The following is a 15737-nucleotide window of genomic DNA, read 5'->3' as shown; positions in this document are numbered from 1 at the left end:
TCCAAGCATGAAAGTTTTGTGAATAATTCTTTTTTTATTAAATTATATTTATTTATTTATTTTCCCTTTTGTTGCCCTTGTTGTTTTTCATTGTTGTAGTTATTGATGTCGTCGTTGTTGGATAGAACAGAGAGAAATGGAGAGAGGAGGGGAAGACAGAGAGGGGGAGAGAAAGACAGACACCTGCAGACCTGCTTCACCACTTGTGAAGCGACTCCCCTGCAGGTGGGGAGCCGGGGGCTCAAACCGGGATCCTTAGACCAGTCCTTGAGCTTTGCGCCACCTGCGCTTAACCCACTGCACTACCGCCCGACTCCCTCATGAATAATTCTATAGGCATTTTTGTGATTAGTCAAATCCAGTTTAATAGATATTTTCAGACAAGAAATTATTTTTTAAAATAATTAATGATTCATTTAAATTAAAATTATAATATAAATTTAAATTATAATTTTAATATAATTTAAAATAACCATTCTTAGTTATTTGCTTGTACAACTGTTCCCATAGCCAATAGAATTAATAAATAAAAAGAAAATATAGGAACTAATAATACTGAACTCTACTTTTGAAGAAAAGTCAATAAGATATGAGGTATGAGAAGAAGGTTGGGTGGGAAATGAGACTGAAATGGCACTTAAACTGTACAACAGAATTTTAACAGTTATTTAAAAGTCCAGGAGTTAAAAGTAATTGCCAAATCCTCCATTTGGCACTTTGTTACATGGACAGAAATATTTAGAGATTTCTGGAGTCTAGTAAATTCAGTTACAGATATCAAATGGTAATGTAGAGATGAATATGCCGAAACTCAAAAAGTAAACTATGGAGCTTTTTGTACAAGAAATAAAGATACGCTGCAGAAAACTACAGAAGATACTAGGGTAGGAGTCAATAACAATATCACAGTTATAGCATAAGAAAGGAGGTGAGAAGGCGCATTGACATATGCCTCCTCTCCGGAGTCTGTGAAGGGATTTACAACAAGCAAAGTATAGAAGGAAGAAGCAAAAGGAACTTTATTAAGAAAATTGCCAGAGAGAGTAGCAAGCAGAAGGCAGAAAGAGGACAGCTAGTTATACACTGACCAGAGCGGAACAGTAAAGAAAAGGCAGAGAGAGAACAGCAGCTAGAGAGGAAATGGAAGGCGGCTGGGTAGTCTCACACCTGGTTGAGTGCACAAGGCGTTCAAGCCCACAGTCCCCACCCGTATGGGAAAAGCTTCACAAGTGGTGAAGCAGTGCTGCAGATATTTCTGTGTCTCTCTCCCTCTCTGTCTCCTTTCCTCTCAATTTCTGGCTATCTCTATCAAATAAGTAAAGATAATAAAAACTAAACTTAAAAAAACAAAGCATAGGAATAGTTCATAATGGCATTCTTACTACTAAATACAATGGTATTTTTCATATTCTTTCTTCATATTTGTTTGCTTCTGATTTATCTTGCCATTTATCTGTCCCAGGACTTGAGGAATCTATTTCTTTAGATTTGATATTTGTCTTTGCTGTTCTGATTGGTTGGATATACTTGGTAACAACAAGGCCTGATTATGAAAGCAGAGAAACAGGTCGTACTGAATACAGTAACACGAAAACAAAATATATGAGAATGTAAAAACAGTAAGCCACCTTTTATGTGTCAGAATGTTCACAAATGATGCCTGAAATTAGTCTATATAAGAATTGGCAGCTGAAAAGTATTGCTCAGTGATGGAGGCAGAACACTTAAAAAATTGTGACATGGGAAAAGTGAAACCAGTGGGTTTCAGACTGGAATGTTGCCTTCCATTCATCATAAACTCTATTAGGTCTCATCTAAATAGCATTTGCGCACATGATTTAAATATATCTAGACACAATATTTTAAAAGTAAAACTACTTTGAGTTTTACATGGTAATTGTTTCACAGTCTCTTTCGATCTCAAAAGATCAGCCTTTCATTTTGTATTTTCAGGAAAGAATTCCATCTGCTCCTTTGATTTTTCTGATTTATTCATTGGTGATTATTGTCACAGGGCATCTTTTGGATATGATATGTTACTATAATTAAAGGAAATCTGCCTCTTTTTTTTTTTTTACTTTTTCAGCACATGTATAATTTTAGTATCTTGTTTATTTTCCTGTCCTCCTGCCACTAATTACATTCTCCAAAGAGTACTTGGTTATTTTTCTTTCTTGCCATAACATGGAAAAGGCATTCTCATTTATTCCTTCAAGTATTATTAGTTATGTCTCCTGTTTTCAGTTATATCCTAACAAATATTACAAGATAATTCCCAGAGCTGACAATCATTGCCCAATGCATCTTTTGGGAGATTTTGTTCCTTTGAGTATTTCTTCCTTGAAACTTTTAAGAAAAGGATGTATATGGGATAATCTCCCTTACTGGCAGAACTTAAGAAGTGAAAACAGAGAGGGGAAAGACACAGTAAAACCTTCACTGGTTTGGTTCACCGCACCACAACAAAGGACTCTGGGGAAGGAGAGGGGAGAGGGGCTTTGAGGTCCTTGTCCATGATGATGGAGCAGAAGCTGAACTGGGGGTGAGAATAATTTGCAAACACCTGTCATGGCGAGGTGAGAAATGGTGCCTATGTGTCCACAACTGGACTGCGAACCATTAACCCTCTAATTAAAAATAGTTAAAAAGAAGCTTTATTCTTTGGATTCCTTTAACCAATTTCTTCTGATTCTTCCTCACATCTTACTAACATCACTTCCCTTAACTGATGAAACTCCATGACCTGGCTTCATTTAAATTGTAAGTTTCACTGTTTGTCTCTTCTCCTTGCTTGACACATCACCCCTCAGTGTTCCTTAGGCATTGAGCATTGTCTGTTCTCCCCTGGTGCCTGACCTACATTTAAGTATTAGGATATACCGTGGGTATCTTCAATTTAACTTGTCAAAATCTGAATTTCTGTCCTTTTTCCTAGGTTTCCTTAAATGTGCCTCATTATATGCTAAACTATTACACTTAAGTTAAAAAATGATTAAATAATTTGTGTGAGGGAGAAAATAAACTAGAGCCAACTAACCCAGACTTCTCATAAAAATAAAGTAACTTCTTAAAGAGATTTATTTATTTATGATGAGAGAGATATCATAAAAATAAAATAACTTGTTAAAACGATTTATTTATGTAGAGGGAGAGAGAGAGAAGCAGAGTGTCTCTCTGTAACAGTGCTGATGAGGTGGAACTCAGGAATTCAGGCTGGAACAAACACTGTGCCACGTCCCAGGCTACCAAATAATATTGCTTTTTTATTTGTTCTTTTTCTATTTTTAGTGATCTGAAAATGGTCTACAGAACTCTTAAGATATCAGGGATATGCATTGACATTCTCACATGACGCAAGTCATGAAACTCTCCACCTTTCCCTGAGAAAGAGTAGCTCTGGCTTCTGCCGCCCCTCCCCACTTTGATGAGTTCTAGGCCAAGTAGCAGCATAAATTTTGGTAAATAGACTCTTTACTGGCTAATGTGAGGGCAAGGTTTATTTTATTAAAGAGAGAGGAAAATCAATGCGGTGAGAGTGAGAAGTAAAAACTATGGGTGAGAATTGTTAAATATGCCTTACAGTTGATACCTTCAGCTGTAAATTAGACAAAGCAGGGAGTCAGGAGGTAGCGCAGCGGGTTAAGCATACATGGCACGAAGTGCAAGGACAAGCCTAAGGATCCCAGTTCGAGTCCCCGGCTCCCCACCTGCAGGGGAGTCGCTTTGCAAGCAGTGAAGCAGGTCTGCAGGTGTCTGTCTTTCTCTGCCCCTTCTCTGTCTTCCCCTCTTCTTTCCATTACTCTCTATCCTATCCAACAACAATGACATCAATAACAATAATAGCTATCACAATAAAACAAGGGCAACAAAAGGGAATAAATAAATAAATAAATAATTATAAATAAATAAAAATTAAAAACAAATAGTTTGCTTCCCTCTCTTTCACCCCTCCCACATATTTCTGAAGACAAATGTTTAAGAGAATTAAAGGAAACAATGCATTACCCACCCACCCCAAGGTGTGCTCCAGCAAGTCATACTGGGGTAAGAGATCAGCCACGTCAGAGAAGGGGAGCCTGGGGTGGGCTTATTTTAAGCACTTGTAGTTCCTATCCACTTGGCCTGTGCTTGGTCAGTTCATATTTGGTTTTTATAAACCATCTCTAGTCACAGGTGTTCTTGACACAGGGCTATCGGGAAATGTTGTTTCATTTTACATAGTCCATTACCCCAGTGTTAATTTTAAAGTAACCATGCCTGTCCCTTTTTTTTAAACACATGCGCCCTACATATGAGTGAAGTTATCTGGTGGTCGTCTTCCATCTCTCTATTATTTTTATTTACACAATACCTCCAGTTCTATCCTTTTTGTCCCAAATACATGTAACATTTGTATTTAGCCAGTTAGCGGTGAGTTTTGCAATTGCAGAGGTGACACAGAATGGGTTATTTTCTGTCTAGATGAATAGGCCTATGCTTAAAAGCATAGATTTCCTGAAAATGAATTAAAAATTCCTAGATTTTTATATTGCCCCTCATCCAAATAAGATGCACTTGGAGGGGACAGTCTAGCAGTAACAATGAAGCAAATTTCATGAGAAAATTACATTTCTTGTATGAAGATAATGTCCAAAGAGGATTGTCAATTAAAATCATAATAATTGTGAAGTGTCAAGTGACCTTCTAGCCAGAGTTCTGTTATCAATACATGAGCTTCTTTAAGAAATAATGATACTGGGGGTCGGACGGTAGCACAGTGGGTTTAGCCCATGTGATCCCGGTTCAAGCCCCCGGCTCCCCACCTGCAGGCAAGTCGCTTCACAGGCAGTGAAGCAGGTCTGCAGGTGTCTGTCTTTCTCTCCCCCTCTCTGTCTTCCCCTCCTGTCTCCCTTTCTCTCTGTCCTATCCAATGACAAATGACATCAACAACAACAATAATAACCACAACAAGGCTACAACAACAAAGGCAACAAAAAGAGGAAAAATGGCCTCCGGGAGCCCCAGTGATAACCCTGGAGGCAAAAAAAAAATAAAAATAAAGAAGAAAAAAAGAAAAAAATGCTATATTAAATGTGCTTTCCTTCAGGGAAGACTATCATTCAAACACCTCCATTCTGGTTGATTACCTTCTTTTTATTTTGTACTCAGTCTTATCATCCACACAGGAAGTCTAACTTTTGAGACCTCATTTACTTTTCTCAAAGTGTGGTTCCATGACCACCAGCACTAGAAACATACAAAGTGTGTGAGAGTCACGTGGGTTTTTTTTAAGATGTGTGTTTCTTCTTTCATGATCTGGAGTGAGGTCTGAAATACTTCTCATAAACTTCCAGCATCTTTGTGCTTTCATGCTTTGGGTCAGTAGGTTGTTAATTGAAAAAGAAAAGCATGCATATGTGTGTGTTGAAGTGTGTGTGTGTGTGTGTGTGTGTGTGTGTGTGTGTGTGTAATGATGTGAGATTCACTAATAGAATCAGCCTCTGGAGTTAAGCCTGGAAATGTGCATTCCCAAATGTCAGCTCTGCACCCAGGCTTGTGAACACTAAAGTTTATTGACTACTTGATTAAACCAAATTAAGCATCTAAATTAACTATCAGATGTAAAATTAGGCTTAAAAAACTCAACCTAATATTCATTCTACTTTATTATAAATTCTCGCAGATTATCTTTCTTCGCAGGGCGTCAATGTTACTTGGAGACAGCTGACATGTTTTTGCCTCTAGATTCCAAAATTTAAGCGAGTGTGATCTTTTGCTATAAGGTCTAAGATAAAATCTTTTGTACAACCCAATGTCATGAGATTCTCCCTCCAGAGGAGCCAGACAGCAACTGCAGACTGTGTCAGAACTCAACAACAATGAGCCTCAAAGTAATGATATCGCAGCTGTTTTTCTAGAGCTATACCACCAGCCTTTCTAGATCCGTATCTTAAATTCACTCCAAACTACATTCAGGGCTTCTCTTCTGAACACATCAGCTGCTTCCAGGGAATGTTTACCTGGGTGTCGTTTGTTCATGAGAGGAGGCACATTAGCAGCTAAGTTCATTTCCCATATATATATATATATATATTTTTTTTTTCCCTTTTTTGTGACTGAGTAGTCAACTGTTAGGGAGTGAAGTGTAGCAGCATATCTTGATCCGTCTTCTTCTTCTTCTAGCGTTTGCCCTTCTTCCGTAGCCAGTCAACAGCGTCAGGTTGAGCCTGATGTCTGCTTGTTGATCCTTCATACAGCTGAACAATGTTTTCTAAGCTCCTTTCTCCTTCCTTTACAGTATAAGCAAGTGGAACAGTACATGTCATTCCACAAGCTACCAGCTGACATGCGTCAGAAAATTCATGACTACTATGAACACAGGTACCAAGGCAAGATCTTCGATGAAGAAAATATACTCAGCGAACTCAATGATCCTCTGAGAGAGGTAAGAATTGAAACTGTCCGTATCCATGGTACATAAACATATTTTCTCCTTTCAAGAGAAACTGTCAGGCTCCAGGTATGACACAGCTGAAAAGAAAAAAGAAAACCAAGTCTTAAGTCCTCAGTTTTTGCTCTTATCTCCCCTATGTTCTCCCACGTGCTGGCTTTTCTCTCGTCTTTATTTTAAGCATTAGAAAATCCTTCTATGATTCTCAGAACTTTTTTCTCCTATATCCCTGGTAAGAAAAAAAATTTTTTTTGCTTTTTAATATTTTAATGAGACAGGTAGAAAATACAAAGAGAGATACCAGGAAACTGTTGGACTGGTTTATGGTGGTGCTGGTGATTAAGCCTAGGACTTAGAGCTTGAAGCATCAAAGACTTTCGTGCAGTCATTATGCTGTCCCCCCAGCCCAGAAAAAGAAGAAAAAGAGACAAGTTCTCTGTCTTCCTATTGTCCTTTCTCTCATTAATCCTTTCAGCTTTGAGCTTACCTCCTAGGCTCTCTATTAAACACAGGCCTGCCTTGTTTATAATTATCTCCTCACTATTCAGTTTCTTAATTCTGTACATGTCATTTACTAGTTAGTTGATTGTTGGAATGCTATAGGCTTTGTAAAACGAGAGATTGATTGTCTTTGTATTTCTGTATCTGCAGTGACCAGACTATGACAAAATTTCATTAAAAAGTAAATAGATAGATGAGGTTGTTTTTTTTTTTTTTCTTAGCATTGTTATGAATGAAAAGCAGAATAAGAACTATGGCTACTTAATAAAATTAGAGATGCTATCAGTGGAAGCATAAAAAGCCCAGATTCTTAAAACTTTAAAAAGGTGAAAAAAACATATCTCTATTTGATTCTCTACTCCCCACTCTTCAACGTTTGCTATTCTGAAATAGGAGTCACACAAAAGCCTACATCTAATCTTACAGTGAGAAAAACTAGTAATGGCAGAGCAGAATGAATAGAAGAGGAAAGACACTGCAGAGAGACATCAAAATTGATATTCCAATAAAACTAGAATCTAAAAATACTAGCCATGTTTTTTAAGGAAACATGATGAGAATGATGAGAATTCGAATGTGCTCCATTAGGAACTAGAGTCATGCTATATTGAAGATTTAAGGGGAGGTAATGAGATTTTTCTGAAACAGTGAAGTTAGGTAATCCTCTCTTAGTAACTGTGTTCTGTTCTTGAAACCAGTTTGATAAATGAGTTTGTCAATAACAAGGTACACTGTGCCAAAAGTAGGCTGTCAATCAGCTTTAGATAGTTCAGTGTCACGTTTTTATCACGTATGGCACTCCTAACGTATCGTACGTATTCACTCAGCAGTTTCCAGATATTATACTGTAATAAAAAAATACAGGAAGTCAGTTGTACATTGAAATGCAGTGACCTGAAAGCAAGAGAGGTGGTATGAGATGAAATGCTTGAAATTTGTCCATTGTGCTGCCAGCTTTCATGCACAAACTTAGCAGACTTTACCAAAGTGCCAACTCACCAGGGGGCTGGTTGGAAGTCACAGCCATTTACATACAAATTATCCCAACATTCAAAAACTACATTCATCTTAAAAGAGGAGGCATGATGCCATTAATCACTCTTCAGTCATTCATATTAATGTTTAAAAAGATAGAGATAGGGAGTCAGGCAGTGGCATAGCAGGTTAAGCACACGTGGCACAAAGCGCAAGGCCCAGCATGAGGATCCCGGTTCAAGCCCCCGGCTCCCCACCTGCAGGGGAGTCACTTCACAGGCGGTGAACCAGGTCTGCAGGTGTCTATCTTTTTTTTTAATTTCTTAATTGGGGAATTAATGTTTTACATTCAATAGTAAATACAATAGTTTGTACATGCATAACATTCCCCAGTTTCCCATATAACAATATAATCCCCACTAGGTCCTCTGTCATCCTTCTTGGATCTGTATTCTCCCCACCTACCCACCCCAGAGTCTTTTACTTTGGTGCAATACACCAATTCCATTTCAGGTTCTACGTGTGTGTGTGTGTGTGTGTGTGTGTGTGTGTGTGTGTGTGTGTGTTTTCTTCTGATCTTGTTTTTCAACTTCTGCCTGAGAGTGAGATCATCCCATATTCATCCTTCTGTTTCTGACTTATTTCACTTAACATGAATTTTTCAAGGTCCATCCAAGATTGGCTGAAAATGATGAAGTCACCATTTTTTTTACAGCTGAGTAGTATTCCATTGTGTATATATACCACAACTTGCTCAGCCACTCATCTGTTGTTGGACACCTGGGTTGCTTCCAGGTTTTGGCTATTACAAATTGTGCTGCTAAGAACATATGTGTGCACAGATCTTTTTGGATGCGTGTGTTGTATTCCTTAGGATCTATCCCCAGGAGAGGAATTGCAGGGTCATAGGGTAGGTCCATTTCTAGCCTTCTGAGAGTTCTCCAGACTGTTCTCCACAGAGGTTGGACCAATTGACATTCCCACCAGCAGTGCAGGAGGGTTCCTTGGACCCCACAACCTCTCCAGCATTTGCTGCTGTTACCTTTTCTGATGTATGACATTCTCACAGGAACAAGGTGGTATCTCATTGTTGTCTTTATTTGCATTTCTCTGATAAGCAGAGACTTAGAACATTTTTTCATGTGTTTCTTGGCCTTTTGGATCTCTTCTGTGGTGAATATTCTGTCCATGTCCTCCCCCCATTTTTGGATGGGGTTATTTGTTGTCTTGTTGTTGAGTTTGGCAAGCTCTTTATATATGTTGGTTATTAAACTCTTGTCTGATGTATGGCATGTAAAGATCTTCTCCCATTCTGTGAGGGGTCTCTTGATTTTGGTAGTGGTTTCTTTTGCTGTGAAGAAGCTTTTTAATTTGATGTAGTCCCATAAGTTTATACTTGCCTTAGTCTTCTTTGTAAGTGGATTCCTTTCATTGAAGATGTCTTTAAAATTTATGCGGAAACGAGTTCTGCCAATATTTTCCTCTAAGTAGTTTGTGGTCTAACATCCAAGTCCTTGATCCACTTGGAATTTACTTTTGTATTTGGTGGAATCAATAACCACAACAATGTTAAACAATAAGGGCAACAAAAGGGAAAATAAAAAAAAAAGATAGAGATAGAGAGGGGGGAAGAGACACAACAACACTAGAACTTTTTCTGCTGTGGTAATACGGATCAGGTGGTAATAAGGTAATAGTTAGACCTGGGCCAAACATCTCAAGGCACATGCTCCACGCAGGGAGATAGCTATGCAGCTCTATATCAAGACATTGAACTTCAAATACTGTGTTGGGTATAAGTCATAACTTTGTTAAAGTATATGATTTAATTTAAGATTCTAATTAATACCTAAAGGCAGTGGTTTCTGTAATGTGTGTACTCAACTAGGCACTCCACTGCTTGGCCCCAGGGCAGTAGTGGTTTCTGTTTTCACAAGCCTGGACACTCTGTAATGTATGAAAATTCAAGTGGAAACCAGACATTCAGATTCTCGGAATCTCATTCAAAAGACATCTTGCTCAAAAACAGGGAACATTAAAATTCATTGTTAAAACTGTGAAATTGTCATATCTTTATAATTCAGTCCAGATTATGTTTTCCATTTTTTTCACCAGTCTTTCCTTTCAAAGTGTTTGAATAATTTCAAAATGAAGACTTCCTAATTTGTTAAATGACAAAATCTCATTTGTATGACCCTGGAAGCTCTTGTAAAATTCTCATATTCTGCATGTGCAAATAAACACAGTTTGATGTTTCAAAGGTACTGGGTTACTAAGAGCTTTTTTCTGTTTCCACTGCTGGGGCAGAAGTTGGTGATATCTTTATCATATGTTGGGGACAAATCGCGGAGAGGCTCTTTACAAATACTTCACTCATTCTTAATGTTAATGCAAGACGTACAAAACACAGCTGATACAGGTTTTAACTCCTCGAAGAGACTGCCACTGAGAAGGTCATAGAAATTATTTCCCTCACTGTCATCTATCACAGAAGCCTTTTTTTATGTTTTTAATCTTTATTTATTTGCTGGATAGAGACAGTCAGAAATTGAGAGGGAAGGGGGTGATCGAGAGGGAGAGAGACAGAGAGACACCTGCAGCCCTGCTTCACCACTTGTGAAGCTTTGCCCATGCAGGTGGGAGCCAGGGGCTCGAACCTGGGTCCTTGCGCACCTGGCCCCAGAAGCCTTTGTGTGTGTGTGTGTGTGTGTGTGTGTGTGTGTGTGTGTGTGTGTATCATTGTGCTGTCTTGCCCCCTGACATTTACTTGTTGTCTGTTCTGTATGAGCTCAGGACCTAAGCAAGCAGGGGCTTTTTGTTTTTATTCCCATCTTGACACCTGCCCCTGGATAATACATTTCCAATAACTACTCATTGAATAAATGAACAAATGCAAATTAAGTAAGAAGCTTTCACTTGGCAAACCATCTCAAAGAATGATTGATTATTGGAGTTTAAAGAGAGTATTTTGTCAACCAGTTAGCCTGTACAGATGTAAAATCCCAGTGGCCAGAAATATGAAATACTCTGGCCACAGAACTAGCTTCCTTTCTTCTCTTTCTTTTAATTAGTTAATTAATTAATTGCAACCAGTGTTGTCACTGGGGCTCAGTGCCTGTAAGATTCCACTACGAGTGGAGAATACAGGTCCAAAAAGGATGACAGAGGACCTAGTGGGGGTTGTATTGTTATATGGAAAACTGGGAAATGTTATGAATGTACAAACTATTGTATCTACTATTGAATGTAAAACATTAATTCCCCAATAAAGAAGTTATAAAGAAAAAAAAAAAAGAAGACATCTGTGTTAGATGGTGGTGAAGAGGTAAGGGGACTAATTTCTATGACCTCCTTAGCGACAATCTCTTTGATGAGATAAAAGTTGTAGAATCTTATATTAACACTAAGAATGAGCCAGTGATTTAGTGTAAGAGGCGTGAATGGATCACTACAAATCTTCTTACCAATCTCTGTGATCTAGTAACTCGAGGAACCAGACATAAAATCCTTCCTGTTGTTGTAGTTGTTAAAAACCCATGTCAACAGTGTCAGGGACTCATCAAGCAAGTTCCGTTTCCCTTGTCCCAACCCAAGTGGTGAGACTCGGTAGGGTAGGGCAAATCCCTGGTGGCAAGCTGTGTCCTTGGAGCTTTCATCTTTGGACGGGTCCATGCGACCTGTTCGTAGCCTCCACTGGAACTGTCAGCTTTCTGAGAAGTGATTATGAAGTCATCTTAAGAGAATCATCTTCATTTTATTGTGAAAATACTTCAGCCAGAAAGTAAAGAAACAGCTACAATTTTCTGAGAAAAATCCTTTAGACAGTACTTGGATGGCACTGTAAATTATAGCTATTATTTTGAAATGTATTCATTATTATCTATAATCTACAATCTTCATTCTGGTTCCTCTGTGGCTGTGTGGAGTCTGAATAGACTGCAGTAATCACTGGAAACCTTCCCTTCTTTTCTCTTCTCCGTTCTGGAAGCCCTCTCTCTCTCTCTCTCTCTCTCTCTCTCTCTCTCCCTCTCCTTCTCTCTCCCCCTCCCTCTCCTTATCTCTCTCTCTCCCCCCTCTCCCTCTCTTTCCTTCTTTCTCTCCCTCTCTCTCTCTCTTTCTCTCTCCCTCTCTCTCTCTTCTTTTGTCCATTTACTTATATTTTCCTATTTTCCAACTGCTCAGTACTCAAAATGCCATGATCTTACATAGTTCAAAGTCCTTTTATGGCATCCTTTATGTCATTAGTTGTTACAGATTTGCTGTCTGTTATATAACAGAGAATGGAGGGTTTGTGTAACTTCACGATTAAGAGCATAATTCCATCAGTTTCATTGAAATACACTCACTACTTGCTTATTTACATCACGTTAGACTATTTTTTCAGCTTGTGTGGACTTCACTTTCCTCATCTTTAAATGTAAATGATGACAGTAGCTACAGTCTCATAAAGTTGAAATGAAGATTAAATGAGAAAACATCTATGAAACTCAGAACAGTGTCTCAGCACATGATTGAGAATGCAATTGAATTGAATTGATATTAGGATGACTCCATGAAACTCATACAGTTTAGGGATAAAGAGACATTGAAAGAAATAATTCTAACTGTACAAACAGGAGAAACATCAACTTACTGTATGTCTCATTTCATTAGGAGTTTAGGTAAACAGTTTACCAATATGTTCATTCTTCCTTGTAAAAAGCAATTTTCTGAAGATAGTGTTTCAGTATCAGAATGTGTACTTGAAATGTTAGGTTTGTGAGACTGATGACTTCTTTAGTAAATGTAGGCAGGATATATATATATATATGTATATATATATATATGTATATATATATATATATGAGAAACTAATTAGAAAGAATTTAGTGAACTATTCCTCTCTGTTTATGAGATCCTGTTGGATGTGTAGACAGTGAGAAGGTCTATTTTTAGCATGATCAGATTTGCACTGATGTGTTTCTAAGCAAAAGACAAACTGAACAGTCCAGAAAGAGGCTCGTGCCCTTCTGAGCCTGTCTCCAAAGTTCAGACCTGTTCTATTTTTAAACAGTGGAGTATGAATAGCCCTGGGCCAAAAATAGGTGCAGATCACGTGTCCCTGAAGAATATAGAGAGTCAGTATATTTCATTTCCACAGAGCATGAGTCAGACTGAGACTATTAGATTGTCCTTCTGAGGATCAATTTGTCAAACAGCTTTCTTCTAAGAAAACAATTTGCCTGAATATTTAATTACTGGGGTGTGAATCATTTCTAATTGAGTTTTAGATAGGAACTGTTGTTTTATGAGACCTCGGAGATACGAATTTACATCTCCCATTTTAGCCTGCCGCACCTAAACAATGCTTCAAAATATATACCTGCTGGTGTGGTCCGGGAGGTGGCGCAGTGGCTAAGCCACTAGATTGTCAAGCATGAGGTCCTGAGTTTGATCCCTGGAAGCACATGTACCAGAGTGATGGCTGGTTCTTTCTCTCTCTCCTATGTTTCTCATGAATAAATAAATAAATTCTTTAATATATATATATATATATATATATATATATATATATATATATATATATATATATATACCTGCTGTTTTTTTAATGCTTTCTAGGGGGCTGGGAGATAGCTTGCTTGGTAGAGTAAAGAGCTGAGCCTCCTGCCGCCACATGACAGCGCCATGTCACCCCGCACAGGGACAGCAAACTGAAATGTGATTAGTTCAGATGAACTGAGTTAGACTGAAGTTGTAGTATTATAAAATGGAATGGAAGACTTATCCATTATAAATAGGCTTATGTATGCAAGCAAAGAAAATGGGTTTTCTCTTTGTTGGCTTAGGTTCCTAGTTTCTAGGAAATAAACAATGAGATTTATAAATGTATGTGAGATATTAATCCAAGCATAATGGGAAGGTAAAATGTGCTTTAAAATTTTAATTTCTTTTCTTTTTTTTTTTTTTCTGTTTTATGAGAACAATGTTTAGTTTTGGTTTATGGTGGTGTGGGGGATTGAAACTGGGATGTTGGATCCTCAGGCATGAGAGTCTGTTTGCATAACCATTATGCTGTCTACCCTCTGCTTTTTAAAAATTTTTTTTCTTTTAAATTTTTAAAGTCCTTGTCATATGCTTGCAGAGAAAAAAGATATAGACATGGAAATAATTGCAAGAAAAAGTGAAAATTCATTCTAAAAATACAGGAAATGTTAACCAGACAGCTGTGGTTAATTACCAGGGGAAAGCAGGTAATATATATATACTCAGATTATTGAAAAGAAATGTTCACTTTAGCCTGGAGCAGACTTGAAAGAGTTTCAAAGAAAATGATTTGCACTAACCTCAGAGCAATGGGGTAATTTGAATAAGAAAGAGGATTTAGGCAAACACTATCAGAAAAAATAAACAGAATCATATTTCCAATATCCACTTTCTATTGTAGCTTCCCTTTGGGGCCAAGAAAGAAGGGGGGATTAGAGAATAAAGAACTTTTTCTTTTGTCAACACTTAAGTTACATTTTTGATATGTACAGCTAGAACTAGAATGCATGCTTCTTTTCATTGTTGAAGTGATTTTTTTTTTCTTTTGTGAAACAGTTTTATTTCCCCATAAACACCAAAGAAAATTATTGTATGTGATCTTACAGGAGGGAAGCAAATAATAAAACTTCAACAAAGGAATTAAGATAATTGCAAATTCAAGAGCAACCTTGGTTTGTTTGTTTGTTTTGTTTTTGTGCTAGCAAGTCATTGTCCTCCATAGCACAAAATAAAATAATTAAGATTATAAAGTTAACTTCATTTTGTAAAGACTACATTTTGTATCCAGGCTCTAAACTAAATGAAATCTAAAATAGACCATATTGTCTGCCAGAGTTTTCCATTAGAATTGTTTAAGGAGTGTATGATGGAATTGTCTGGTTTATTTGTCTGGCTTAAAATATTCCTGGAAAGCCTAGCCCACCCATAGAGTGTCCTGTACCACATGCAAGATCCTGGTTCAGCACCACAGGGGACAGTGTACACAGTGCCAGAGGGAGAACTATGAATGGGAGAACACTGTGTGGCATCTCTCATCTCTTTTCCTTGATCCCTGAATAACACTGAAAAGAAAAGGAAAAAAAAAAATCAAACCCATACAGTGGGGTAACACATGTTCAGGCCCCAAGGTCTTCCCCCAGTGCTACATAAAAAAATTATATATTTATACATGTATATATCCATGTATATGTATTCCCTACATTTAAATTATATATATATATGTATATATACACACACCCATATACATGTATATGTATTCCCCAGCTGACCTACCTAGCTAGAGCTTGATGTTGCTAAATTGTGTAAGTTATTAAGATACTGTATTTGAAAATAAAAAAAGATACTATATTTGTTGCTTGATTTTGGAGCTTCCCTCTACAAAACAGAGTAAAATAAGAGAATGTCACATAGAAGCCTTGATAATGATGGTGTTAAGGGTAATGGTATTGTTTTCTAAAAACTCATTTTATATGAAACAACACACTAGGGGCTGTGGTTTTGTCTTGATATCGTTTCAGTCATCAGATGAATCACTTAGCACTGCTATGTGCTGCTATGTGAAGCAGAGAGGCAAATAAGTGACATGACATAAAGTCGGAAGAGAAAGTGAGCAGAAACTTCTACCACTGGAAAGATCTGATATGCCTATGTAGTGGTGATTTAATATGTCCATGTTGGCCATTTGAAAGTAAAGTACTGGGTCAGGCGCTAGCACAGCAGGTTAAGCGCATGTGGCATAAAGCACAAGGACGGACCGGCATAAGGATCCCGGTTTGAGCCCCCGGCTCCCTACCTGCAGGGGAGT

The 15737-nt window shown here is 37.8% G+C and overlaps 1 protein-coding gene across 1 annotated transcript in view; it reads left to right on the top strand.

Moving 5' to 3' along the window:
• Window positions 1-15737, top strand: part of HCN1 (hyperpolarization activated cyclic nucleotide gated potassium channel 1) — a 313690-nt gene that overhangs the window by 249486 nt on the left and 48467 nt on the right. The window contains exon 5 of the mRNA XM_007517647.3: window positions 6278-6424. Within this exon, the coding sequence (XP_007517709.2) occupies window positions 6278-6424 (147 nt within the window). The remainder of the gene's footprint in view (window positions 1-6277; window positions 6425-15737) is intronic.

This window comes from Erinaceus europaeus, chromosome 5, assembly GCF_950295315.1.
Source record: "Erinaceus europaeus chromosome 5, mEriEur2.1, whole genome shotgun sequence".
In the NCBI taxonomy this organism is placed as follows: Eukaryota; Metazoa; Chordata; class Mammalia; order Eulipotyphla; family Erinaceidae; genus Erinaceus; species Erinaceus europaeus.
The sequence above is the reverse complement of the archived record's forward strand: the minus strand, read 5'-3'. Positions and strand labels throughout refer to the sequence as shown.